Source organism: Apodemus sylvaticus, chromosome 21, assembly GCF_947179515.1.
Source record: "Apodemus sylvaticus chromosome 21, mApoSyl1.1, whole genome shotgun sequence".
Taxonomy (NCBI): Eukaryota; Metazoa; Chordata; class Mammalia; order Rodentia; family Muridae; genus Apodemus; species Apodemus sylvaticus.
The window spans coordinates 18,885,246-18,912,261 of NC_067492.1; the positions used below are offsets into that span (position 1 = coordinate 18,885,246).

At 53.9% G+C, this 27,016-nt stretch overlaps 2 protein-coding genes across 8 annotated transcripts in view; one reads left to right on the forward strand and one right to left on the reverse strand.

Moving 5' to 3' along the window:
- The window catches only part of Il34 (interleukin 34), a 75,524-nt gene extending 60,719 nt beyond the window's left edge, over positions 1 to 14,805 (forward strand). For 4 of the 5 annotated variants that reach the window (XM_052166996.1, XM_052166994.1, XM_052166993.1 and 1 more), the window contains 2 exons: positions 4,829 to 4,964; positions 5,178 to 5,787. In XM_052166996.1, coding sequence (XP_052022956.1) covers positions 4,829 to 4,964; positions 5,178 to 5,347 — 306 coding nt within the window. In that variant the 3' untranslated portion in view covers positions 5,348 to 5,787. Of the gene's footprint in view, positions 1 to 4,828; positions 4,965 to 5,177; positions 5,788 to 14,540 lie in introns of those variants that run through there. The other variant, XM_052166997.1, reaches the window with a different exon arrangement.
- On the reverse strand, positions 6,226 to 26,553 carry Mtss2 (MTSS I-BAR domain containing 2). 3 transcript variants are annotated; one of them, XM_052166989.1, is made up of 14 exons: positions 26,064 to 26,553; positions 21,668 to 21,729; positions 21,500 to 21,573; positions 20,749 to 20,833; positions 20,557 to 20,648; positions 20,403 to 20,477; positions 19,085 to 19,242; positions 18,695 to 18,802; positions 17,895 to 17,992; positions 15,662 to 15,878; positions 10,389 to 10,463; positions 9,837 to 10,013; positions 9,505 to 9,670; positions 6,226 to 9,333 (listed from the first exon to the last, which is right to left on the reverse strand). In XM_052166989.1, exons 1-14 carry the CDS (start codon positions 26,130 to 26,132, stop codon positions 8,546 to 8,548), a joined length of 2,244 nt encoding a protein of 747 aa, XP_052022949.1. In that variant the 5' UTR covers positions 26,133 to 26,553; the 3' UTR covers positions 6,226 to 8,545. The 3 variants fall into 3 exon arrangements, with proteins under 3 accessions (XP_052022949.1, XP_052022951.1, XP_052022952.1); XM_052166991.1 differs by having other exon boundaries at positions 15,662 to 15,782; positions 26,064 to 26,550; XM_052166992.1 differs by lacking the exon at positions 26,064 to 26,553 and adding an exon at positions 21,907 to 22,220.
- Between the last annotated feature and the right edge of the window lie 463 nt (positions 26,554 to 27,016).

Here is a 27,016-nt window from a genome sequence, read left to right on the forward strand (position 1 = left end):
TGTGTGGATGAATGGATAGGTAGGTAGGTAGGTAGGTAGGTAGGTAGATAGATAGATAGATAGATAGATAGATAGATAGATAGATAGATAGATGGGGTTGTTTTGGCCAGCTGGTGGTTAGATGTCATTTGTTGCAGTTTGTTGAGTAGTCATGCACAGAGAGACAAGAAGAAGAAAGTAGATATCCTGATGGTGGGCAAAGATCAGACTTGCCCCGAGGACCTTGACACCCCTAATCAGCAAGAAGTAGTCTAACGATAATGTTGCCCCCTTTCCCCTCGATCCTTTTTTCTCTGCTATTTAGTGTTAGCGGGTGGAGAAGGGTGGAAGAAAAAAAGAACCCAGGAAGTAGCCAACGGTTCAGTTAAAGGTGGACGACAGGACTTTCAGAGCATTGCAACTGTTCTGTATAATGCAGTGATAGAGGACCCATGACACTACGTTTTTATCAAATATCCGTGGAGCACGGAGGGTGAGACATAACGACTATGACTTGAGTTTAGAAAAAAACATGGGGGCTGGAGAGGTGGCTCAGTGGTTAAGAGCACTGACTGCTCTTCCAGAGGTCCTGAGTTCAAATCCAGAAACCACATGGTGGCTCACAACCATCTGTAACGAGATCTGATGCCCTCTTCTGGTGTGTCTGAAGACAGCTACAGTGTACTTACACATATAATAATAAATAATTAAAAAAATATTTAAAAAGAAAAAAACATGGGAAGGAAAAGAGATAGTGTGTGGCGTGACCGTAGCCCAGCACTCTGGAGGATAAAGGGGGCAGATGTTAGGTTCAAGGCCAATCTGGACTACATAGTGAGAGCCTGTTTCAGAAGTGACCCTCAAAACCATCTGATCATCCAACCAAAACCTCCCGAGTTGTAACCTGACAGACAGGTCCCTGCCTCCTCAGGCCGGTGGTGTGCACCTGCTGGGACACACACTTGGTGCCCTGCTCAGCCAGCTGCCTGGCCTCCCCGCCCGCCGCCCACCAGATCGTTTGACACCAGCTGGGAGCTTCTGATGATGAAAGGGTTGGGGACAGGCGACTGTTTTTGCAGCTGCCTGGAGCTTGGTTCTCCCAGTTCCTGCTAAGGTCACAGGGATTTGCCCTTTTGTGCTTGTGAGCAAGACGGGGTGTCCTGGGCAAGCTGATGTGGCTCGAGGAAGATTCCTTTTCCGCCATTGTTTTACCCACTGAACAGATTCCGAGAGGCTCATGGGAGTGAGGCTGGGCAGGAGTGTGAGGCCTCGGCCCTCTGATTCTGGTCCTGGGCTCTCTTCTCTGACTGAGGCCCTGCACATAGACATGGTTACCATTTTCCTTCCCCTCCTGGCTGCTGGGAGTTTAGCCAGTATGCTGGATACTCCCTCTACTACTGAGTTATACCCCAAGTCTGCAGCCAGAATTTTTAAAATTTTTATTTATTTTATGCATGTGAGTACACTGTAACTGTCTTCGGACACACCAGAAGAGGGCATCGGATCCCATTACAGATGGCTGTGAGCCACCATGTGGTTGCTGGGAATTGAACTCAAGGCCTCTGGAAGAGCAGTTGGTGCTCTTAACCTCTGAGCCATCTCTCCAGTCCACTCCCCCCACTCCCCCCCTTTTTTGCCTCAAATTCAATCTGTATATTAGGATGACCTTGAACTCATAGAGATCTGCCTATCTCTGCCTCCCAAGTGCTGGGATTCAGGCAGGCACCACCACCACCACCTGGCTTACATTTAGCCTTTAATTGTCCCTCTTCCTATCACTGTTAACATCTGGGACGTAGCTTTGAAGATGGATTTCATTTCCACTGGGAGAGACGTCTGTGTTATTCTAGTCTCACATCTTCACCTTGCTTTCATTGTTTCCTTAAGAAACTGGGCCTGGGCCGATGGCTCAGTGGTCAAGAGCACTCGCTGCTCTTGCAGAGGACTTCCAAGTCAGCTGGCTCATAACCGAAGCTCCAGGAAATCCAGCAGCCTCTACCAGTCCCCATGGGCACTCACATACATGGCACACACATGTGCATGCACACTTGTATGCATAAATAGTTAAAAATAATTTAAGAAAAAGGCAATAGAAAAAACAGAGGGGGGTGCCTAGGCAAGAGTCAATGCGTCCTAACGTAAAGCCTGCCATCTTGATTATTTTTAGCTTATGGTTTGGCGGTGTTAATTACACTCACAGGGTTGTATACCACCCCCCAATCCATTTCTGGCACTTTCCATCACCTCAAGCAGAAACTGCATATATGAAAAAGCCATTTCTCACCTCTTTCTACTCCCAATAACAACCTGTAACCTGTCCTTTTTTCCCATTGCGTATTTGCTTTTTCTTTTTCTTTTTCTTTTGGTACAGTTTCTGAGATGGGTGTCCTTTTGTGTCTGTCTGCGGGTGCTTTGCTGAAGTTTTCTTTCTTTCTTTAAAGATTTATTTATTTATTTATTTTAAGTATATGAGTACACTGTAGCTGTACAGATGGTTGTGAGCCTTCATGTGGTTGCTGGGAATTGAATTTAGCACCTCTGCTCGCTCAGTTCCTGCTCGCTCCAGCCCAAAGATTTATTTATTTATTGTTATAAGTAAGTACACTGTAGCTGTCTTCGGACACACCAGAAGAAGACATCAGATCTCATTATGGATGGTTGTGAGCCACCATGTGGTTGTTGGGATTTGAACTCAGGACCTTCTGAAGAACAGTCAGTGCTCTTAACCGCTGAACCATCTCTCCAGCCCCTTTGCTAAAGTTTTCAATGGATAAAGTTTATCCATTGATTTGGACAGAGTTGATCATACTAATCCCACGATTGGCAAGCTGTGGGGTGGCAGGAGGTTTGTAAGTTTGGGGCCAGCCTAGTATCCAGACTTTGTCTTGGTAACAAAACTACGACCAGGTGTAGAGGAACATGATTAACCCCAGCACTCAGGAAAGGCAGGTGGATCTCTGCGAGTTCAAGGCTAACCTGGTCTACATCTCGAGTTCTGGGTAGTCAGAGCTACATATGGATGAAATAAAGAATTACCCACCCGAACAAAGCGAAGCCAGCAAGGTTCACCTACTTGGCTTGGGGTATAGTTCAGCACCAGAGGCCTCGCCCAGCAATTGTGAGGCCCTAAGTTCAAACCCTGGCACTGACAAAAGAAAAAAAAAAGAGCATTCATTTCTGAGTCACGTCACGGGTGATGCTATGTTAAGCCTCTTTTTCTTTCTCCTTTTGGAATTGCCAGGGTCTCATTTTGTGTCCAGGTTGGCTTGGGCTTATGCTCCTGTCTCTCAGCTTCCCCAGTGAGGGGAACATGTGTATGTCACCATGTCTAGCTTTAGGCTGCTCTTCGGTGTTTGGAAGAATGTCTCCTGCCTGCCGTTTCTGACTTTGAGGGTCTCTGTTGGAGCAGTGGCCCTTAGTGTCAGCAGCTGTCATTAGGAAAGGGAACTTATATGTTTGTTCATCTTTATCCTTCCTAGACAGGAATCAGGCTGTGGGCCGGGCCTCCGTCACCCTCTTTCTGCCTTTGGCTGTGACTTTTCTAGGCAGATGTGATGAATTAGCTTTAACTTGGTGACTTAAACCAGATTGTATTTTCTCATTACTGGAAACCAGAAATCCAGAATCAAGATGTCGCAGGGGCGACTGGCCCTGAAAGGTCCTTGGTTCTCCCATCCTTTGGTGGTGCTACATATTCCTTGGCTCTGACCTCGGTCTCACTTCTCACAGGGCTCCTTCCTGGTAACTTGTCTTCATGATCTTTCACTATAAGGATCCTAGGGCTGCGGATATGAAGAGTTGTTCTAACATGCATAGGTCCTATTCCCAACACTGAGGCGGAAAAACACCAATTAGTCATTGGGTTTACAATCCACCCTAAATACACAATGATGTAAACTTGAGCACCTCAATTAACTACGTCGACTCAATTTCCAAAAAGGGTCACATTCACAGGTATTGACGGGCAGGATATTTTGGAGGGCTTGGGGCACAAAGTTTAGCCAAGATGCTTTGTCTGAGTCATGGACACCTTTGGGAAGGTAGCTCAGGCTCTAGCTTTCCCATGATGCCGCTACAGTGACCCTGGACTTCCAGCCAACAGCACCCTCCACGCTGCTCTTTCTGGTCAGATTTGTGAAGAGAAGATCTCTGAGCCTGGAGCTGAGCTGGAGTTCAGTTCTACCTGTGTGATTCGAGACCCCCCAGAGAACTCATGATTCCTCTCTTGTTCCTTAGGTAGAGGTCTTTGCTTTCTGGTGGGCAGTCTTCCCACGCTGGAGGCTAGCAACCATGCCTTGGCTGGAGCAATAAGGGGGTGCCAGCCTCCTCCCTGTCCTGGCTGGTGTAATTTCTTTCTTTCTTTCTTTCTTTCTTTCTTTCTTTCTTTCTTTCTTTCTTTCTTTCTTTCTTTCTTTCTTTCTTTCTTTCTTTCTTTCTTTCTTTCTTCTCTCTCTCTTTGTCTCTCTCTCTTTCTTTCTCTCTCTCTCTCTCTTTCTTTCTTTTTTTTTGTTTGTTTTTTGGATTTGGTTTTTCAAGACAGGGTTTCTCTGTGTAGCCCTGGCTGTCCTAGAACTCACTCTGTAGAGCAGGCTGGCCTCGAACTCAGAAATCCGCTTGCCTCTGCCTCCCAGAGTGCTGGGATTACAGGCGTGCGCCACCACCACCCGGCGTGTAATTACTTTCTAATGATGGAGAAATAGAAGCCTCTGTGAGGGGTGTCAGCCACAGAGCCTTCCGGTCCCTGAAAGTTGTATTTTGTTGAGATAGCACCAGGCTAGACATCTGCCGTGGTTCTTTCGTAGTGGGGACCCTTTCTCTTTATTTGTCCTGATGGTTTCCTCCCTCCCAGGATGTGGAGATTGGCCCTCACGTGGAAGCTGTGTTGTCACTTCTGAGTACCCCAGGCCTAAGCCTGAAGCTGGTGCGGCCCAAAGCCTTGCTGGACAACTGCTTCCGGGTCATGGAGCTGCTGTACTGCTCTTGCTGTAAGGGGCTTCCGGTGGGTGGGGCTGGCAACTGTAGGCCAAAGGGATCTGGATCCAGGTGTGTGGGCAGAGTCCACACTGTCTTGGGGATGCCCTCTGATTGACAGGCTGTTTCTGGAAGCCGGGTTGGGCCCTGAGTATGGGGACAAGAGTGTATGGTTTGGCTGTTCTGTCCTGCAGGCCTTTTTTTTTTTTTCCTTCTGTCTCTTGCAGGTAAACAGAGTCCCATCTTAAAATGGCAGGACTGTGAGCTGCCCAGGCTCCATCCCCACAGTCCAGGGTCCTTGATGCAATGTACAGCTACCAATGTGTACCCTTTGCCTCGGCAGACCCCCACCTCCATGCCCAGGTCCCCAAACTCAAGCCATGGCCCGTTGCCCTGAGCAATCTGTACATTGACCCTGGGTCGGGCCACTGGATGTGTTTTAGAAACTGGCCTGGATCTGAGACTGTCCTGGACGGTGGGTAGGTAGCCCTTTAGGAAAGGCCTTCCTGGAAAGGCCTCCTCCTGCCTTCTCTTCCACACCCAGGCTTCCTGCCTTCGGCACCTGTGACGTCATCACCCGGAGCCTTGGGGGAGGGGTGTGGAGGAATGGCTGGCTGCCATCCCCTGCGGCGGCCACCTCTACCGCAAACACTGTTGCTCCACAGGAGGGTGGTCAGTGACGTTGGGGTGCCACATAGGATTCCGGGACTTACTGGGCCTTTTTCAGTTGTGCTGATTGTGGGGTGCTGGGCCGAGGACCGACCAAATGCCGTATCTTGCCGTGACGATGGATGCTCTTTTGGTTCCTTTTTCTATTAAATGGCCATTTGTTTGGTTTGGCTTGCATCTGTGCCGGTGAACCTGGAGGGTCTGAGTTGTGGAGATGGAAGGGTGGGCGTGGTTCTGCCCTAGGGTGGGGGCTGTCTGGAGCCCACAGTGGGCAGAGTCTTACTCTGGGCCTTTGAGTACTTGGCTCTGCTTAGCTCCCGATGTCTCAGCAGGCTCAAGTAATGTCTGCTAGGGTGTGTCCAGGTGTCTCTTGGCCATATTTGTTTGCTTCCTCTGGCTTCCCCCATAGTCCTCATGGGAGCACAGCACAGACCAAGCTTAGGTCCTTGCCCAAGTTGGCCCTCGCCCCTCCCCCACCCCACGCCCCTGCACTTAAATCAGTGACACCTGGCTTGGAGTTCCAGGTCGGGTGAAAAAGGCCAGGATGCAGGGGCAGAAAGCAGAGGTGAGTGAGGCAGCTCAGGGAAGCCGGGTCGGAGCCGGGAGTGTTAACTACAGTACCACTTTATTAATACTGGAATCTTCACAGTGCATTTGTTACTTTGTAGCAGTGACTATTTAAATCAAGGAGAGGATGGAAACCAGGGTGGGAGGGAGAATTTTTCCCAAACTTGGCAGAAAGAACAGAATAAAAGTGATGGGGTGGGGTGGGGGTGGGGTGGGTGAGTAGGAACCAGGAGGGGCGGCAAAATAAATTAAAAAAAAAAAAAAAAGACAAGTTAACAGCACCAGAAAAGTTACTTCAGTCAAAAAGACACATTTGAAAAGAATGTTTTGCTGTACAAATGAAAAAAAATAATAAAATGTACGTGAAGAAGTCCCCAAACCAGTCTGTGATGCGGGATGGTTGGTTCGGATCCCGAGGGCGGGCCTATGAGAGGTGAGCACTAGAGGAAGTGGCGGTGGAGGAGGATACTTGTGGGTCAGACGGGGGATGGAGTATGTACAGCCCTGGGGGGGGAGGGGAAGGCTAAAAGTGAGGTGGGCATGCCACTCCATCCTCTTCCTGGTCAGTCCCCGGCCTCCCTTCCCATCAGGACCTGGAGTCCCCAGATGGCAGTGAGCCCATCCTCTTGGACCCCTACTCTAGGACCCAGCCACGCCCCGGGTGTAGGGATCACATCTGCGCACTGGACATCTGCATCCCTTTCTATCAGCCCTGGCGCCCTGTGGCGGAAGGTGCAGCTGAAGTGTGCCTCGGGCTCGCCCTGGCCATCGGCTTTCCTGAACTCTATTCTTGGGGCTCTGGTGACAACTGAGTTTGGCGGGCCAGGTCTCAGACCCTGGAGATAACTCTCTAGCAGCCTCAGGGAGCCCTGTGGCAACTCCGTCCACACACAGGAAGCCCTACTGGGCTTCACCAGACCTACTGGACAGCCCTGCACTCGAGTACCCACGACCTTGGGCCCAGGTCAGCCCCAGCTCCATTCCAGCAGCACCAAGGTATGCTCTCTGGACTCCCTGTGGGGTCGGGCAGAACACTACCTTGGAGTCTGCTGCCTGCTCTCTCTCCTGAATCTCTCCTCTGGCCTACACTTACGTGCTTTGACTTGCTCAGACTTGGGCTGCACAGTGGAAGCAGGACCCACTCTTCCTCTGGCCCCTGCTGCCAGCCCCAGCTGGCATAGACTTTCTTGGGGTGGTGTTGCCTCTGGCAACAGAAAGTCAAAACCAACCTTCTAAGACTTGCTCCCGGCTGGGCCTGCAGCTCGCTCAGACCACCACAGACTCACCAGAGACCCTGGCCTACTCTCTCCAGCCTTTATTCTACCCACACTTCAGACACTGGCAGGAAGAGTAGCTTCCCCTGGTTTGGGGAGAGTTGATTCTACCCTTCCTTCTCTGGCCACAAGCCCGCGTGGGGCTCCCACACTTCTCTCAGGCACTCAGACCCACACCCTGTATCACCAACCTTCCCCACACAATTCTTGTCTAGGGTCAGCTCCATTTATTACAGTCATAAAACAACCCCCCCCCCCCATACCACCTAATGCTCCGGTCCTTATCTCCAGCAATGGGTGAAATTGTCACCCCAAGGTGCCTAGAGTCAAAGCTTCGAAATGTCTAGACAAGAACAGGACAAGAAACACCTGGTATGGGCCTCTGGACTCAGTCCCTGTCTGCCCTGCCTCATCTCCACTAGCTGCTCTTCACAGGGGGAGGGGAACTGGAGGGTCCCCTGAGACAAGGCCCCAGTGTTCCCTCCCTCCAGGGTCTCTTTCCCATGAGCGAGCCTGGCTTCCTAATGCCTGACTGTCCCTAAACCCAGTCACAAAAAGGTCCTCAGCTGATTGGGTGCCTGGCCCCCCTCCATGACCACCCTGTCCCCCCAAAGAGAGGAGGTCTGGGAGAAGCAGGGCAAAGGCAAGAGGAAACGGACAGGCCCAGGCAAGGAGAAGAAGGAGCCAGCATTCAAGGAAAGAGCTGGGCATACGGCCCTGGAGGGCAGCCGGGCCAGAGGAAGAGAGTTGCGGACCCCAGGCCAGGTAGGGCCCATGTAGCAGGCCCAGCCCTTGGTTATGGGCTCTGGGATTTGGATGAAGCAGGACCTGCAGGAAGGAAGAGGGTTGAGTAGGTAAGGAAAGTATAAAACAGGCTCTGTCCTGGCGAGGCGTGTAACCCGGGAAGTCACTTCCCGCGAGATGCTGAGATCCAGCCTGGATGTCTCTTTCTGTAAAGTGGCTGTGCCTCATTCCTGGCGCTTTCCGTCTTCCGGCCGTGCCACCGCTCAGAGTGGCTGGCGGCTGCTCACAGATCAGGCCACCTGCTTGTGCCAGGCCCAGACGGGGAGGGGTGGGTGGCACCATCATAAGATGCGGGGCGCCGACCTGTCGTTGGTGACGGTCCTGCGCAGCCGGACCCCGCGTCGAATGGCCACCAGCATGTCTTCGGCTGGGGGGTCACTGGTGGCAGCAGGGGGTGGAGTGGGTGTCTCCTCCGAAGGGGTGGCTGACAGGGCAGTAGGGAAGGGGAACTGGCCCTCACCCAGGGCATGGGCACCGGCCACCAGCTCCCCGAGCTTTTCTACCAGGCTGTGCCTGTTGGCAGCCAGTTGCTGCTCCTCATCGTCCTCGGTGCCCAGCCCGGCCGCAGCCCCGCTGTAGCTAGCTGCCTCTGGGGATGGGCTGCCCCAGGCCGTGTTAGGCAGGCTGAGCCTCTTTGGGGAGGCTTTGGCCAGGTCTGGAGCCAGAGGTGAGGCCACTTCGTCTGTGTAGAAGACGCACTCCTCACTGCCTGCCCGTGTGGGCCCCACATAACCAGGGGAGTCGGGCACCGTGGGTGTCTTCACGGGGACGATGGGCGGGCGGATGGGGATGGGGCCAGCACTGGACAGGGCACGGCGCACAGTGGGCTTGGTAGAGGGCGTGCGGCGGATGGTGGCCACACCAGGAGGTGCCCCTGAGGGTAGCCCCATGGCTGTGGGCAGCCCCGCGGTGGGCAGCCCCGCGGTGGAGGCTGGGCGCTTGGTCTGGATCAGACGGCGGTAGTTCTGGGCAATGTTGCTGTTTCGAGGAATGGTGGATGACTTGTCAAATTCAGGGGGACCTTCGCTGTCTGCGTCCCCGTTCACAGAGTAGCAGTCGTAGTCTGAGCCTGGAGACACACAGGGTGCGGTGACCAGGGTCAGGTTGGTCCCCGAACCCCATACCTACTGAAGGGAGACTGTTCCGTATGAAACCTCATCCCGGCTGTCCTGGTGGGGTGGGTCCTGGGGCTGTGAGGCCCAGCTAGCCCGCCCAGCCCGTGGGATCCCTCCAGGCCCACCTTGGGAGGGGATGGTGTCCTCGGAGCAGGAGGGGGTGGTGGTCTGTGTGCTGTAGCCACTGGAGTACTGCAGTGAGTCCCGGCTGCTCTTCTGGTGTTCCAGGCTCAGCCCGCGGGTCAGCACCATGGCCAGGTCGCTGGCAGCAGGGGACACCTCCTCACCGTGCTGAGGGTAGGGAAAATGGCGGACTAAAGCCTCACTCTCCACTTCCACCCTCTTCTGGGACTGTAGGTGGCTCTGTCAAGGTTGGATAGAGTAGGCCCGGAAGGCCAGCTGCTGGGAGTGTAGGCGGGGCCTAGCGGGGGGGTTGGGGGGGGGGGAGTCCACTTACTTTGGCTGCTATGGTGGCAGGGGACATCCGGCTTCGCGGTACCTCCTCTACACAGGAGCCTACAGTGCCTCCGGCAGCCGGGCCTGGCTCAGTGTCTCGGAGGAGCTCCACGCGATCCTTCCTCCGCTGCAGGGTGGTGGCTGAGGGCTGTTCATGGGGACCAGCCTTGGTCCAGTCCTGCAGGGTGTGGCGAGCAAGTCAGAAAGACCCTTAGCCTCACTGCGCATGACTAAGGAGGCCCCTCTTTGTAGCTGAGGCTCAGGGGGTGCACATCTATGAGGAGCCTCTGGCTTGCAATCATAGCCAAGGCCAGAATCTGGTGGGCAGTAGTGATAGTTCCGTCCCAGCAGCCCCGGGGTCAGGGCAGGGTGTTCCAAGACAGAACAGTCCGGCCTCGGTAAGTGCCTGGTGGACGCTTCACAAAGACAGGCACCAGTACATGCAGCTTTCTTGCTGAATCTGGGTCCCCCCACCTCCGTCCCGCCACTCCCCATCCCCTGGCTCTGGTCAGGAAGGCAAGGAAGGATTGGTCCTGAGGCCTGGGGCACTGACCGAGGTTGGGGAGCTGCACTCGCTAACCGACTGGCAGGTTTCCGAGGCCTCGGAAGATGCAGAGCTGGAGGACTTCTGCGGTGCAGAGGTGAGCCGGTGGGTGGTTACAGATGGGGGAGGGGCGGGCACACAGGCCAAGGAGGCAGGGAAGAGAAAAGAGTTCTGGTCACATCGGTAGCACACGGTAGGCAGTTTGATCCAGCACCTCACCCTGTATTCCCATCCTAGTGTTACAGCCACCAGGGCCACCACAGGAGGCAGCATCCCAGGGCCCGTCCTGCAGACACGGACCTGCCCACGCCCCAACGCAAGAGCTACACATTTGAAGGCTTCGACTTAGGTTGATGGCTTCTGTGTCGTGGCAAGGGAAGACATGGAGGACTCAGACGGGTGTTTGGTTTGGGCATCCGGGTTGATGGTCAGAAAGGGATGCCCTGGGGAGAAGGGACGATGGAGTCCCGAGTGCTATCCTGGGGACATTCCGCCAAGCTGCCCAGCAGTTCTCTGTGCACAGACACATGGTAACCCGGGATAAGGGAGGGGTTGGGGCTGGGGCCAGGCACTCGGCAGCAGTCGGGCAGGATGAGGCTGGTCAGAGATGAGGTTCACAAGGGTTTAGGGGTGCTGACATTCTGTGGCAGGGAGGGAGAGGACAGCCCTGTCCAGGAGCTGCCAGGGGCTGTCAAGGAGGAGGTACTGACTTTGGCACTGAGTCAGGTGAAGCTCTGTCACCTGGGAGGGATCAGCTAAACCATGGTGGCTTCGGAAGCACCCTCCCCCACCAGAATTTCCACAGTCTCTGACACACGTCAGACTTCTGACAGTGATGAGCACAGACCGCCCCGAGGAAAGAGAACAAGGCTTCAGAGGAGAGGAAGGAGAGGATTGCTGAGACCCACACTCAGCAATATGACTTTAAAAGAACAATCCGGTGCTAAAACTGAGCAGGAAACTTCAAGGGCCAGGCACAGAAAAACCGAAAGGCAACACGAATCATACACAGTAAGGGGCTTCACTAGGCACACAGAAACACGGACACTTTCCCCAGGTGGGGAAAAGCCTAAGATGTCTACCATCAACATTTACTGTCACACAGATCAATCTGCGCCAGTGCCGCAGCAAAACAAGACAAAGAAATCAGAGGGCAGAAGGGCTGGAGGAGGGCAGGACAAAGCGTCTGTGAGCGACTCAGGCTCTCAAGCAGACAGCGAGAGTACTAACGACCTTTGAAACAGATAAAACAGACTGATTATAAAATTAGGAACTTCGAGACCCTCGAAGATACTACTCAAGGGGCTGGAGAGACAGCTCATTAGTTAAGAGCATTTTCTGTTCTTGCAGAAGACCTGGGTTCGGTTCCCAGCATCCACATGGTGGCTCAAAACCAGTTCCAACTCCAGTTCCGGCGGTGCCCTCTGCAGGCCTCCCTAGGCACTGCGTGCAGGTGGTGCATGCACATGCAGGAAAATAGCACATGAAATAAAAATATTAAAAATAGAAGAGCATACTCAGAATACTACTTCTATTTTTTTTTCAAGACAGGGTTTTTCTGTATAGCCCTGGCTGTCCTGGAACTCACTCTGTAGACCAGGCTAGCCTCAAACTCAAAAGAAAAAAAAATGTATGAAAAAAAACCGGTCTACCATGTCCTAAGGAACATTCAAACGCTACTATTGTATACCTCTCAAAATGGTTAAAGTGAAAAAGCTACAAAATACCAGGGCAGGTATGGACACCACAGGTATGGACACCACATGGATGACAAGTGTCATAACTGTTACTAAGAGCCTGGGGCTTCACAATTCTGCGCCTGCTCACATTTCTACAGGGCTGTGGACTAGAGTGTGCACAGCAGTCTATGAGTAGCTGTTGTCCCTAAACAAATGTTGTGGTTACTTTGTCAACCTGATACAATATAGCACCACTTGAGAAGAAAGTCTTAGTAAGAAACTGTCTAGATCAGATAGGTCTGTGTGCCTGTCTATTAGGGTTGTCATGAGTCAATTGGTCCACCCGCTGAGAGTGGCACCATTCCCAGGTGTGTGTGTGTGTGTGTGTGGTCCTATTCTGTGTAAGACTGGAGGAATCAAGCTGGGACAAGCAAGCAGACAATCATGGATTCATCCATTTCTTTCTCCTTCCATTTTCCCTACCCTCAGGAGTGGTGATATGATTAGCTGTTTGAAGTTCTTACCCTGGTTTCCCCATAGAGACTGGCTATAATCTGGATTATAAAATGAGTAAATCCCCTTCTCTTCTAAGATGCTTTTTGTTAGGATATTTTATCACAGCAACAAAAGTGAAACTGGAACACCAGGGAGCTATCTAAATGTCCCCAAAACACAGAATACCAAAATAAATTACACACTAATTCAATGGCATGTTATACATCTATGAAAATGATAAAATGATACCTGTTTCCACGTAAAAGAAATGAATGATGAATCTCTCTCTCTCTCTCTTATTTATTTATTTTTTTTGGTTTTTCGAGACAGGGTTTCTCTATATAGCCCTGGCTGTCCTGGAACTCACTCTGTAGACCAGGCTGGCCTCGAACTCAGAAATCCGCCTGCTTCTGTCTCCCAAGTGCTGGGATTACAGGCGTGCGCCACCAGTCCCCAGCTAAGAGATAAATCTCATCTATCTTGAACATGCCCAGAGCAGAAGTCAAATACACATGACACATACCCTATGATTTCATATAAATCATATATGTAACATTTTTATGGTACTGGGATTAAACTAAAGGTTTCATGCATGCTACTAAGTGCTTGACAAATGAACTATACTCCCAGCCTAGTAAGTTATAAAGTTATTTGTGCATATATTTACACATACATGCATATATTTACACACACATGTGCATATATTTACACACACACACACACACACACACACACACACACACACACACACACACTATAACCAGCAATTACTCTCGGAGTGGGAACAGCAGTGAAGAACTTTGGGCAGGGACTTTGGGGTCAAGCTGAGTCCTGTTTTGGTACTGGCTGAGCCAGTGTGTTCAATTTGCAGACTTATTCAGATAAACTGTTGTGATACATTGACTTCTGTGTATGGTTGGGCAGTATGTATCAGTTAAAAGGTCCTTGAGACTCAGTGGTAATGGATTTTAACCCATAGAGTCAAAGAACAATTTATGAGGCTAGTAAATAATCGTCTACACAAATAAACAGGAGAAGGGCTCAGATAAGAGGACAGTTAGCTAAAACTAGCTAAAAGGGTTGGGGTGGGGATGGGGCAGCCAAAACAAAACAAAACACTGTAGAGCTTGTGATACTATTACATCAGCCTGGTTTCCCTGGTTCTGAACATCGTCTGGGGGCTAGAGGGACAGCTGGGGGGGGGGGGGTGTAGAGTGCTTAGCTAGCACGCATAAGACCTTGGGTTCTAGTCTTAGTGCCAGAAAAAAGAATTTCACGGCTGTGTTTAAGGGGTGTGGTGGCTCATCTATAATCACAGCGTTAAGAAGGTAGAGACAAGAAGATTGAGAGTTTGGGGTCAGTCTGAGTTACATGATGAGACGCTCTTAAAAAAAAAATCAATACTCAAAAACAAAAGCCAGGAGGTAAAATAAACAAAAAATTGTTTGGTGGTTACATAAGGTGTTAACTTTGAGGTAAGAGTGTGGGTGGGGTACCTGGGGACTCCGAATTCTTTTTGCAATTTTCCTACAAGCATAAAATGAAATGAGCCAGACACAGGGGTACACACCCCTGTAATCCTAGCCCTTGGTAGGATGAAGCAGGGAGGAGGGGTTGCTACTTTGAGGTCAGTCTGCCAATATACAGGGAAAACTTGCCCCTGATTAAAAAAAAAATGTCGGGGCTGGAAGAATTGGCTCAGTGGTCAGGAACACTGGCTGCTCTTCCAAATGACTGGGGTTCAATTCCCAGCACCCACAACTCACAACTGTCTTGTAACTCCCAGTTCCAGGGGATCTGACGCCCTCACACATACATCCAAGCAGGCAGAACACCAATGTACATAAAATAAAAATAAATAAATCATTAAAAATTGTTAAAGAATCCATTGAACAAAAGAGCTTTAATCCCTCTTGGGTAGGAGTAAGAAAAGAAAAAAAAAAAGAGAGACAGAAGACGTTGTGACATATTTTGATTATAACCCCAGCAGGAGAACAGATGGAACAAAAGTAGAGGTAATAACTCGGCACCGGGAGACGGCTCTCAGCAAAGCGCTTGCCTCGCAAGAGTGAGGACCCTCAACCCTCACGAAGGGCAAGCCATGGGCTGGAGAGATGGCTCAGTGGTTAAGAACACCACTCGCTTTTCCAGAGGGCCTGAGTTCGGTTTCCAGCACCCACATCAGGGAGCTCACAGCTGGCTGTAACTGCAGCAGGAGGATCTGCAACGCCTCTGACCTCCAAGGGCACCTGCACGCCCACGCACATACCCACAACTTAAAATAATAAAATAAACATTAAAAAATAAACCAATCATGGCTATGCATACATGCTTGTAATCCCAGCACTGGGGAAGCACGGATACGGGGAGCCAGCCAACCTAGTCTGCTTGGTTAAGTTCCAGGCCAGTGAGACCCTGTCTTAAAAAAATACGGTGTGATAGTTACTAAGGAATAATATCCAAGGTCGACCTCTGGTCTCTATATACATCTGCATATATGTGTACTTACACACACAGACACACACACACACACACCAGTCTGTGCGACCTAAAACCCTGACTCAAATATACCATATGCACATGAGCTGGAGAGGTGACTCAGTGGTTAAGAGCACTGGCTGCTCTTCCAGAGGACCCTGGTTCATTTCCCACCACCCACACTGCAGCTCACATCTGACTGTAACTCCAGTCTGGGAGATCTAATGCCTTCTTTTGGTTTCCTCAGACATCAGGCATGTGCGTCGTGCAGACATCCGTGCAAACAAAACATTCCCCTCCACCCCCCCCATAAAGTAATAATAAAACTAGTACAAATAGCTAAGGCTGGAGGTGTAGCTCAGTGACAGGGGGTTTGTCTTGCTTGTACAATGTCCTGTATTTGGATAAGACAACGAAACTCAGGTGTATGTTATTTATGAGACTCATCTGAAACACGGTGATACACTGTTTAAGCATGGAGTTGGAGATCAACATAGAACCGTGGAAAAATGGAAAGGCCACGTGACCAGTCTCCAGGAGCTAACTGCTTCCCCTCTCAAGGACGGCCTGAGTGAGGTCAGCTTGAGGCTCCGGCTCCCCACCCACGTGGTCCTCCCGATGTTCTCTCACCTGGCTGGTGATGTCTGAAGGCATGGGCGAAGGGGGCTTGGAGTAGGTGGCATCCTGGGAGACAAAGCCAGAGTCGTGGGAGGAGACACTGGAGAGGCGGGTGGTGGCTGGCTGCGCCAGGCTGCGGTAGCGACAGGTGGAACTGGGTGAGTATGTTTGGGCACCCCCAGGCCATGGGGCTCCGCCACCCTTGGCACTGCCACTGCTGCTGGGGGCACTAAGGGAGTGAAGGGGGTGCACAGCGGCCAGATGGGAAGACACAGAGGTGTATACAGAGAGGGAGGGGTGACAGAGGAGGGAGGGTAAGAGATGAGGAGCAGAGGGAAGGAAAAGATAGTGTCAGACTACGATGTCCCGAGGCCCAGGCAGTACTGAGGACTTCTGCGATAGCATGTCTCCGTGCCGGGAGTCCCCAAAGTGGGTTTACTCAGAGGGACGCAGGGTCTACCTCCGCCTCCCACAGCGTCATTAGATTGGCTGTTCTTAGATTCCTGATGGGGAAGCTGAGTCACCAGGCATTGAAAGCTGAGAACAAACACAAGCCTGGTAGTTTCTAAACTGCCTCCTCACAGTCTGCTGTTGGCTGTCTGGTCACCTCTGAGTACCTGGCGCATGCTGAGACGACGGTCTGGAAATGGCAGTTGCCTGCCAGGTGGGTCCTACCTCACCTGTCACCTTGCCCCTCCTTCAGGAGGGTGGCTTTCTGGGGTTCACCCTTTTGCCCAGCATTACCCCTGTGGCTAGCACTCTCCTAGGCACCACCCTGGGGCTCCCAAGTGTCACCCCTTAACATCTCCTTTATAATACATCCCTCCTGGGACAACCACTGCCACTCCAGGTCTAGAGATGCCCCAGAGATTATGGGCTCACCTCTCTCTCTCTCTCTCTCTCTCTCTCTCTCTCTCTAAAGATTTATTTATTATTTATATGCAAGTACACTGTCTTCAGACACACCAGCAGAGGGAGTCAGATCTCGTTACAGATGGTTGTGAGCCACCATGTGGTTGCTGAGATTTGAACTCAGGACCTCTGGAAGAGCAGTCAGTGCTCTTAACCGCTGAGCCATCTCTCCAGTCCCAGGCTCACCTCTCCTTGTGGGATACACTGATCACTGGGTCTAGCTTCTCTCTATCTCCCAGTGCCCAGACAGAGAGAATTCTGGGAACAAGAGTACCTGGGGCAGAGCCTCCCTAATCTATGAGCTGCTCTGAGTTCATGGCTTCCCCTGAGGACCCTGGAATCATTGACTGTCTCCTTCAAATCCAACCTGAGTGGCCAGACTGACAGAAGAACAAGACCGCTAACCTCTCCCCATCTCCATAAGGCTCTGTAAGTGCCGAAGCCTGTGGCAATGCCTGGGACCAATTTGAGACAAGCGCAGGCTAGAGTGTCCTTTACCCTGAAGCCCAAACACATATTCCTGGAAATTACCACACCACTTCTTCATCTTAGGCTCTTGTTGAGTTTTGTTTATTAAGGCAGGGTTTCATATCGCCTTGGCTGGCCTCCAACGTGGTATATAATGGGCGACCTTGAATTCCTGCTCCCTCAACCCATCAGATGCTGGGATTTCAGACATGTGTCCCCCACCTGCCTTCTTTCCTTCATTTTTTTCTTTTCTTTTCTTTTCTTTCTTTTTTTTGGGGGGGGGGGCAGGGTTTCTCTAGATAGCCCTGGCTGTCCTAGAACTCACTATGTAGATAGATCAGGCTGGCCTTGAACTCAGAGATCTTCCTGTCTCTGCCATGACTGACACTCTGTCTAGCTTTCAAAAGTGTATTTTTTGAGACAGGGTCTTAGTAAGTCAGCCAGGCTGGCTTTGACTCCTTGGCCCTCTTGCTTCCGCTTTCCAAGCACTAGAATTACTGGCTTGCGTCGCCGTGCCCGGGTTGACCTCACCTTCTTACTTGCACACCCTGTTGTCCCAGGCCTGGCTGAGACTAACAGTTAAATCACAATTCAAGTGTCTTAATTCCCCTCCTGACACAATGGTGCCAGGATTCACCAAAGGAAAAAGCCTTGGTACCAGACACACAAGGATGCTCCATCAGCGAAGATGCTACCCGCCGTCCTGCCAACCAATGTGTGCACCTGCATCTCCTATCCGTGAGAAGTCCCTGGGTGCTTAGATGCTGTGTGAGTTCTGGGGCGCTAAGCAACCGCCTACACAGCTTTGCTGGGTCTCCCTAAGCCCTCCTGGGATCCCCTCCGAGAGCCTGACACCAGCACCCACCTGCACATGCTGGACTTGCGGGAGCTGGAGCTGCTGGGTGACGAGGGTGGGGTCTGGTACGACCAGCTGTAGTCAGAGCCCTTCAGGTCTTTGATCACCTGGACAGAGGCACGGGGGCGGTCACTAGAGGCCGCTGCTAGCCTGTAGAGCGTCTCATCAGACTTCAGAGAGCTGGTGGGGCAGTGCGTCTTCCACCCTGTCCCCAATGATGAACCTGACGCTACCAAGCCCAACCTCAGCCTTCTTTTAGCATGGACTTCTTACTGAGCCCTAGTTGGCTCCAGGCAGGAGACAAGGATCAAGCAGGTGTTCCTGGGGACTCAGGGCTGGAAATGCCAGGACACGGGGGCGGGGCGGGGCTGAAAGTGTCCCCGGAACTTTCTGAGTCTTGTTTTCTCCTGTGAACTGGAGCCAGCTTAGAGTACTGTTGAGAGGACTCAGTATTGACCTAATGGGAGTGTGCTATGAATTGTGGGGTACATAAGAAGCACCCACCCACAGGGGCTGCCCAGTACAGTGTGCGTATCTCTAATGTGGGGTGGGTTTAGTTCTATGTTTGGAAGGGCCAAGCCCCAGGGGCCTGGCTTCTGTCCATCTGTGTCGGTCTGAGCCTTCCTGGGTTCTGAGCATTTCAATCCGTCACCAGAGCAGGTGCTCCCGGAAATCCCACAGGGGCTGTCGGAGACTCTCTGGTCTTCTTCCCACAACCCTTCCCTCTTTTTTCTACTGTCCCCACGTGAGGGTAGGACCATCTCTTCACTGGTCCTGGTCCTGACCCTTGACCCCAGGGCTGGCCGCACCTGCTCGCTGGCGGGAGGCAGTTTGTGGGGATCTGCAGTCAGCACCACCAGGTCGTCAATGATGCCTTGTAGGTGTGTGATCTCTCCCAGCATGGTCAGCTCACCGTTCTGAGGAAGAAGCCAGTCAGTGTCTAAGCCCCTACACCTGCCCACCCACTCTGAGGAAACAATCAGGCCTGCTAGGCCTCTCCTCTTTCACCCTTTCCTGATATTCAATGCTGACATAGGCTGAACCTGTACAACCAAGGTAACCGTCTGTTTAGATTCAGCCGGAGTGTCACAAGCTGTGAGACCCGATTTTCAGGCTGGTGCACAGGGGGTTAAGAGGTCTATTCTGGGTCTTTCCCCTGCCCCTCCCCAGGGGAGGCTCCAAGTTATCAAGAGACCCACCACCACAGGCTGAAGGAAGGCGATAAATGTGCAGAAGCGGCCCCGCTCCTCGATCAGCGCCCGGCGCACAGCCTGCTTCTCCGTCTCTTCCAGGAGCAGGTACATGTCGTTGACGTCTTGCAGCGCGCTGTCCAGCTGGGGCTGCAGGTCTCCTTTCCCTGCAGGGGTTGGGAAGAGAGGCCGCGCTGGGGACGCCGGCCTGGTTGGCCGCACCCACGGCTTAGGCCCCTGTGGGAGTGTTCTTGGCTGTGGGGTTGGGGACAAGGGAGCCAGGGAGCATGGAGCAGACTCTAAGGCTTGTGGAGGGGCTGGTCCCACCAGAGCAGGCAGAGAAGACAGGCAGACAGACAGACAGACGGACGGACGGACATACATAGCAACACCAAGCTGCACAGCCGCTCAGGCTCTGGGGTAGGCTAGACCACGGGGAGGCCAGCAGGAGACCTCTATCACTCAGGATGCCGTCCCTGCCCAAGCATGAGAACCCTGACCTCAAGAGGTAGAGAGAGGGGGGGAAGGGCTGAAAGCAGGACAGACATCAGGGGAGGGGCTCTGCTCAGCTTCAGGCCAGGCCACTAAGAGGTTCAGGGGTCAGGAGAGCTATGGCTGGGCCTAGGGAGCAAAGAGGAGTGTGTCTCAGCATGGGTCACAGCTCAGCTCAGGAACCAAGGCACAAGGACAGCAACGGCAGCACACAGGGGCAGTGAGAGAGACAGAGAGAGGTGAGAGCATGACGTGGAGGAGGAAATGGTGACAGGCGAGGACCTGGCTGGCCGGGTGGCAGTTTGGCAGCCAGGGCCTGTGACCCCCACCCTGCCCAGCCAGTGAACCCCTCCTGGCCGGGCAGACTGACCCAGCAGTCGTTTGGGACTCTTATGCCCCAGGCCCCTCCCTTGGTGGACCAACCGCCTTTCTTGTCCCTTCTTGGACTGGAGAGGTTCTTTCCAATGGCCCTGAGCTGGGAGGGTGGGGGCGGGGCAGACAAATGTAACAAGGAGGGACGGAGCAGCTGGAGGGACCGACATTTGACTTACCAAGCAGCTCTACAGGACGGATGTGGGAGGAGGAGAGGAGACAGAGAAAGAAAGAATGTGTGAAAGACAGCCGGATGAGCCACTCCTGGGGAGGGGTGGGGGCCTGGGCAGTCTGGGTTGCTGGGTGCTCCCTCAGTCCCACCCGACATGTTGGAGTGTCCTGTGTTGGAGGACAGGGTCCCCCTGGCCAGGATGATGGTCGGGGGTGCCTCTCAGGGTGGTTGGGCCTACAGAATGGGGCCCGAGGGGTTGGGCCTCAGGGCCTAGGGTGCTGTGCGTTCTACCTTTGCGAGCTTTCTTCTGCAGCTTCAGTGTGTCAGATGACTTCTTTTTGATTTCATGCCTGGCTCGTTTATACTCTGTGCAGGGGCAAGAGGGGAGTTATAGTAAGGGGTCCCTGTGGAAAGGTTCAGGAAACCCCGCGAAGCCCCGCCTTACCTTTCGCGTGGTCCTTGTCCAGCTGGTTGGCTGACTTCTTCCAGTCTTCGATGCGCTCCTGCAGTGGATTGATGAGACTCTCCAGCAGCGCGCTGTGGGAGAAAGCTGTGGGTGAGGGCTAGGGGGCTGAGACGGGGCGAGGACGGCCTCTCTAGACTAGGATATCCCCTATGGTCTGCTGTGCCCACTCACTTGGTGAACTGCCGCAGCTTGGTCTCGATGCTGCGGTGGCGCATGCACATGCGCGTGAGTGCTGAGCCAATGTCCCGCGTGGCCCCTGGCAAGGAAGCAAGCTGCATGGGAAGGGGCCTGGCTGGGGGCCTCTGCAGTCCCGGCCTCGGGCCACTAGGCGGCGCGCTGTTCCACAAAGGCCGCTCCCGCCCCGCCCCCATCACCAGCAATCCCGTAGCCATGGGGGACATGAGGACTATTCTAGCCTTTGGTGGCTTTGGGTGTCTTGCTGGCCAGCCCTGGAGCCTTCCCTCTTTCTTAGCTGGGACAAAGACAGGTCACCCAAGGAGAAGCCAGCAAAGTTTCCGATTGGATCTACTGAGACCCGGGCATGCGTAGATTCCAGAGGATAAGGCTAGGGTTGTTTTTTATCACTCAAAAGTACAGAAGCCCAGGTGCTTGCTAGATGAGTCGGGAGGAAAAGGGCCTTCCAGGTCCCCAAGGACTGTTCACCTGTCCCATATAACTTGCAGATGGCATATGGACAAGGAATCACAGACTCCCTAACTGCCACTGAAGGGTTAACTGAGCTGCCCACAGCAGGAGAAGACCTCCGGGTAACATCCCTGTCACTGCTCACCTGCCCCAGGCCATCACAGCAGAAGCCAAGGTCTCCATTCGGGCTTTGTGTCCTTCCCACGGCCCATATCCCTTTCCAGCCTCCCGGCCCCACTGGGCGCATCCCCCACCTCTGACCACGCCCCCTCCCCACCTCGGGTGTTGGTGGCCATGTCAGCTACTTTCTGGAAGGCATCGAGGAAGGCCACAGCAGCCAGCACGGTGGTCCTGGGGAGATAGGCAGTTGGAGTGTGTGGTCATCGGGTGAAAGGTCGTCCTCCACCCATCCCTCCCCCAGCCTGGACACCCCGGGCAGCCTCACCTCAGCTGAGAGTGGAGCTTCGCGGCCTTGGAGTTGAAGTCCTCCCAGATGGGGTAGGAGCTCTGTGGTGAGGTGGGAGAGGAAGAAAGGTATTGTCAGGTGGGGCTACAGGACTCCCCACATATTGTCCAGCCTCTGGGCAGTTTCTGAGATGCCTCTGTGCCCTTAGGGAGGAGGTAACAAGAACCCTATGGGGCAAGAGAGTGCCCAGGACACCGCTGGCATGCAGTCTCCCTTACCTGTCGGTAGCTGGTAACCAGGCAGTACCCATGCTCCCTTGGGGAGATGGAGGCGAAAACGGACGGCGAGTTTCCTTGGGGGCTTTCTCATGGCTCTGGGCACCATATCCCTATCACACGTGATGGAGGGTGGCAGAATTAAAGCCACACAGTTCTAATGTGGCCTGGAAGCTGCTTCCGTTAGCCGAGTCATCTCTGGCCAGCACTGGTGGCTCACAGACCCAGGGAGGCCATGGCTGCTGCACAGGCTGGTCAGCTTGCCTGGGACAACTAGGCCCCAGGCTGAATGGGGCCTTGTGTGGCCAACAGAGCCACCTTTTTCCAGCCCCTCCTCTCCCCTCCAGGGGAACAGTATGGCCTTTATCCTAGCCTGGCCAGAGGCACTATATTAGGAGGGGGTTTCCCAATGGGGAGGTTGGGCTCCTGGTGACTGAGTTGTCCAGTCTGATTAAGGGGCTTTTCTGGCTAATGCACTCCCTTCATGGTCACCAGGCCTGGAGAAAAGTTCAGCCCTGGCCTGGGGGGTGGAGGACCCTGAGGGAGACCTTGCTCTTTGAAGGATAGCTCAGGGCTAGCAAAGGCCCAGTCTCTGTCCCACCTGGGCTGACTGGGACTGAGGCTTCTCGGTACCAAGGACACAAGAGCGTCAGGTTCCAGGATTCTGGGAGGGCTGTGCTTGGCTGGAGCCCCAGGGTAGGTCTAGCCAGCTTCTCCAGGGACAGCAAGGAGGCGGGCTGCTTCACAGACCCTCCAAAACACCCTCTTCCTGCCCAGTCAAGTCAATGTCAGGGAAAGCAAATATTTGAGAAGCATAGCAAGGCTGGGGACAAGAAGAGGAGGCTGTGGGTGGGCTGTCCCCACCCACACAGCTCCAGATAAAATAAAAGCCCACTAGGTCGTGAGGTTGTCCCTGGCAGTCCCTAGGAGCTAACCCAGGCACTGGCCTCTAGGGGTTTTTCAAGACGGGGGCACCCTCACACCTCCTAAATGCTACTTGGCAGGGAAGCCCGCTGACTACGACCTCACTCCAGAGTGTGAGAAAATGCTGGGGAACATGGTGTCCAAAGTTAGCTCTCCTGGTCCCCAGGAAAGCTCGGTCCCCTCAGCAACCCCTTGGTAGACTCAGTAAGGGATCCCCTGGTGATGGGGGCCAAGTCCAGTTCACCTCAGTAGATAGATCTGCACACCTCAGTCTTTAAGGGCCTGGCTTCTTCCCTCCTCCATCCCCCTATGGTGCATAAAGAACCTCAGAGGCAAAAAAGAGAAAAAGGCCAGAATGACAGGTGCCCCAGGGAGAGCGTTAGCCCCACCTGGCCCAGGTTCCAAGCCCCCGTGTGTCATCACTAGTCATGGGAACTGCACCTGCTGGCCAGGTGTTCTGCACCAAGTCCTGGCTCATGCATCTTCCCCCACCTTGTGAGTGACCCCCGAGTGAAGCTCACTATTACCCCATTTTCCTGATGGAGAACTGGAGGCTCCGTGAAGTTAACAGATTTGTCTGAGGCCCTAGGGAATCGGGGTCAAGGTCTGATCTTAGAGACATGTCAGGATGAAGGGACCCTGTTTTCAGAGAAGCAGGGTGAGGAACAACTACATACACTTCTATGTGGGGAGGTAACAGGGCCTGAGAGAAAGGGGGAGACACCAGGTGGGCCACAAGCACGGCGACCGCTCTGGAGCGGAGGGGAGGTGTTCATGTGACCAGGATGAGACTGGTGTGGCTGTGGCGTGTACGGAGCAACCCAGGATCTGGTCTCAGAGAAGGCTTTTGGGGGTGACCCTGGGTATGCACCCCTAGCCCCAGGTTTCCTCAGCTGTAAAATCAGGGTCTGTCTGTAGACTTCAGGGAACCCTTGCTGTGGGCAAATGGGAACTGATTAAGAGGGGGAAAGCCCCACCTCTCTGTCAGGGGCCTGACAAAAGCCCCATGGCCAGAGCCTATGGGTCTGTGAGACACTCCTCACTCAGGATTAGGAGGAGCCCACTTTTTGGATAGCGTGGGATGGGGATCCCATGTGCTCTGTCAACTCAGCCTAGGGACTCAGGCAAGTTCAAGTCTCTGGGTTCAGCTGGCTTGAGGCAGAGAAGGCAGGACAAGCTAACTAGCTCTCCAGGGTCCTTTTAGCCCCCTGGGTTTGCACCCTCCTCTGTCCTAGGCCATCATCCCTCAGGGCAGGGCTGGGGCCTTCTAGTGGCTCCAGAGAGAGTTGTGGAGAGGTCACTGGGGATCAGCCTCAGGCAATCTGAGCCTCCTTGAACTTCTTGAGGGTGACCACTGAACGAGACAGTGAGCAGTATCTTTTAAAGTCCAGTCATTCAGTGCAGGTGGCTGGTCCCTTCAGGGTCCCTAATACATACGTGCCATCGATAGGGGCACAGCATATGTGTTATGACGGTACTTGGTAATCTTGCCCGCCATTTTGCTCAAGCTCCTTACTGAGCCGGGACCTGTATCTCCACAGAGTTCCTTGCAACTGGCAGAAATGGAGGACACAGTCCTGCTCTCTCGTCTGGGCAGAAGCGGCTGCTTGCCGCAGTGTTTGCAGTGGGAGGCGATGCAGAAGGCTCCCACCCTCTGCCAGCCCAGGAGCACCGTTGAGGGGAGGTGGCCTGGGTTTTAGAGAGGGGCGCTGGCACCAAGATATAATGCTTACAAGACAGGTAAAGTACGCTGAGGGCCAGTGATGAGGCTTGAGGTGGAGTTGCCAGAGATGTGTGTGTGTGTGTAATCCCAGTGGATAATATAGAACTCTGGGAAGGCGCTGACATGCTGTTAACTAGTAAGTTCCAGGCCAGTATGGTTTCAGGCCTTTTTAGGTGGCAGGGATCTGACAGATGCCTCTCCTCACCAAGGCTGTTCCTTGTACCAGGAGGGGAGTCCCAACTTCTTGCCTTTCTGCAAGGCACCACTTTCCTAAAGCATTCTTCTGGAGCCCTTGGGTACGGTGGACCTGTACATGGGCTCTGTAGCCCCAGGGTCTAGTAGGATTCTGGTTTGTTCTTGCTAAGCTTGAGGATGTGGGGAGGCTCAGGAGTGCAGGGCCTGGCTTCTTCTGCTTTCCATCCTGTTCCTAGACCAAGGGGTACAGCACAGGGCAGGAATTCCTACCCTGCCAATGACGCTCTCCCTGCCTAGGCGGTTTGGAGCAGCCTTGTCAAATACTGGCCTCTTTTGGGGTGAGGGAGAATTCAGTAAATTACCAGATGGGAAGGAAGGGCTGAGGCCTGGAGAAGTGGGATCCAATGGTCTCCTTATGACCTTGAGCCATCCCCAGGCCTCAGTTTCCCCATCTGAAAGGGGTGCCTACTCAGTCTGACCTTGAGTGATCAGGAAGTGGGGATTGTTGAAAGCAATCCCCAGATTGCTTATCCAACACACAGCCTTCCTCCTCCCCAAGGTGGATTCTGTCCTACCCTAGGGCTGCAGGAACGACCCCACCCGAGGTTTGGAGTACTGGAGCTTCCTGGAGCTGTTGGTGTGTGTATGTGTGGGGGTGGGGGGCTTGGGGGTGGGGCTGCATCCATGCAGAGGTCCGAGGCTGGAGGGGCAAGAGTTAACAGTTTTTTTGCTTTATTATTTTTTTCCTGCTTTGGCGGTGACAGCATTGTCTGGGCTTCGGGGCATCGGGGTATGTGTGTGGGGGGGCATTGTGGTGGAAGGGGGCGGAGGCCCGAGAGACCTTGGATCCGTTAAAGGGCCTTAAAGGTCGGTCCCTAAAGACAAACCCCATTCATAGTTTAGAGGTCTGGGGGACCTAGAGCTTGCAAATGCTCAGCTTTGGGTCCAGATCCTAAGGGGCGAGCTCACGGACACCCCAACCTGCGAGCACTCACCCCCACCATTCAGACCCAGACAGGCATTGGGCGAAAGGCGCGCGCAGTAGGACAGGCTTAGATGAAACACACACACACACACACACACACACACACACACACACACACACACGCCATAGCAGGACATCACACACACACACACACACACACACACACACACACACACACACACACACACACACACGCCATAGCAGGACATCACACACACACACACACACACACACACACACACACACACACACACACACACACACACACGCCATAGCAGGACACCACTGCCCGCCACGCGTCCCTCAGCGGAGACCCGAGCCTGCCCGGGGTACCTTCATGTCGTTGACGATGGCCTGGAAGAGCCCTCCCAGGGCGCCACACTCCTTCTCCGCGGTCTCCATGCTGGGGCCGGGCGCGCCGCGGCAGGGCGCGCAAGGGGCGCGGGGAGCCGTGCAGGGGAGGGGCCGGACCGCCGCGGGCGCTGCTCCGAGGCCGCGCCGGGGCTCCCGCCTCGGGGTCGCGCTCTCAGCGGCCGGCCGCGCCGCGCTCCGGGGTTGCGGGCCGTGGGCGGGCAGCGCGGGCCATGGCTCGGTGGGGCTGGGGGCGCGGCGCGGGCAGTTCGCGGCGCAGCCTCGGCGCGGGCACTGGAGCGGCGGCGGCGGTAATCCGAGCCGCCGAGGCTCGGGCGTCACGTGGGCGCGGCAGAGGGAGGGCCGCGGGGAGGGAGCACGGGAGGGGGCTGTGGGAAAGGCCGGGCGGGCGAGGACCCATTCACGGCCAGAAACCAGGGCTTTGAAATCCGAGCTCTGGCGCTGCCAGACTGGTCGAGCAAGAGGGGCCGGCGGGAGCGGGCGCCACCGCCGGTCCAGGCGGCGCAGGGGCGGGGCCCGGCCAGCCCCCAACCCTCCGGCGGGAGCGGCCCCGGGTTTGCACCTTCAAGGCCTTGGGCTCGACAAACATGAATCCCGTTGCGGATGCGGTCCTTAGTGCATCCTGGCCTGATGAATAGCACCGAGCATCGCGCGGAGGGGAACGGAAATTGGCTGCACTGGAGCTGTCCACCACAGACCATCCATAAAGTCCAACCCTCCTGCACAAATGTCCTTCAGTTCCTTTTCTAAGTAGTGCCGATGTCACCTGGATTGGGGGTGGAAATAGTGATGGTGTCCCGGCCCAACTTCCTCGTGAGTAGGGGTCTGTGTTGAACCTGCAGAGTGTAGTGTGTGGGGATGCACACATGTGCACGTGGGAGAGGACAAGTACTGCTGTCGTCCAGGAGACTCCA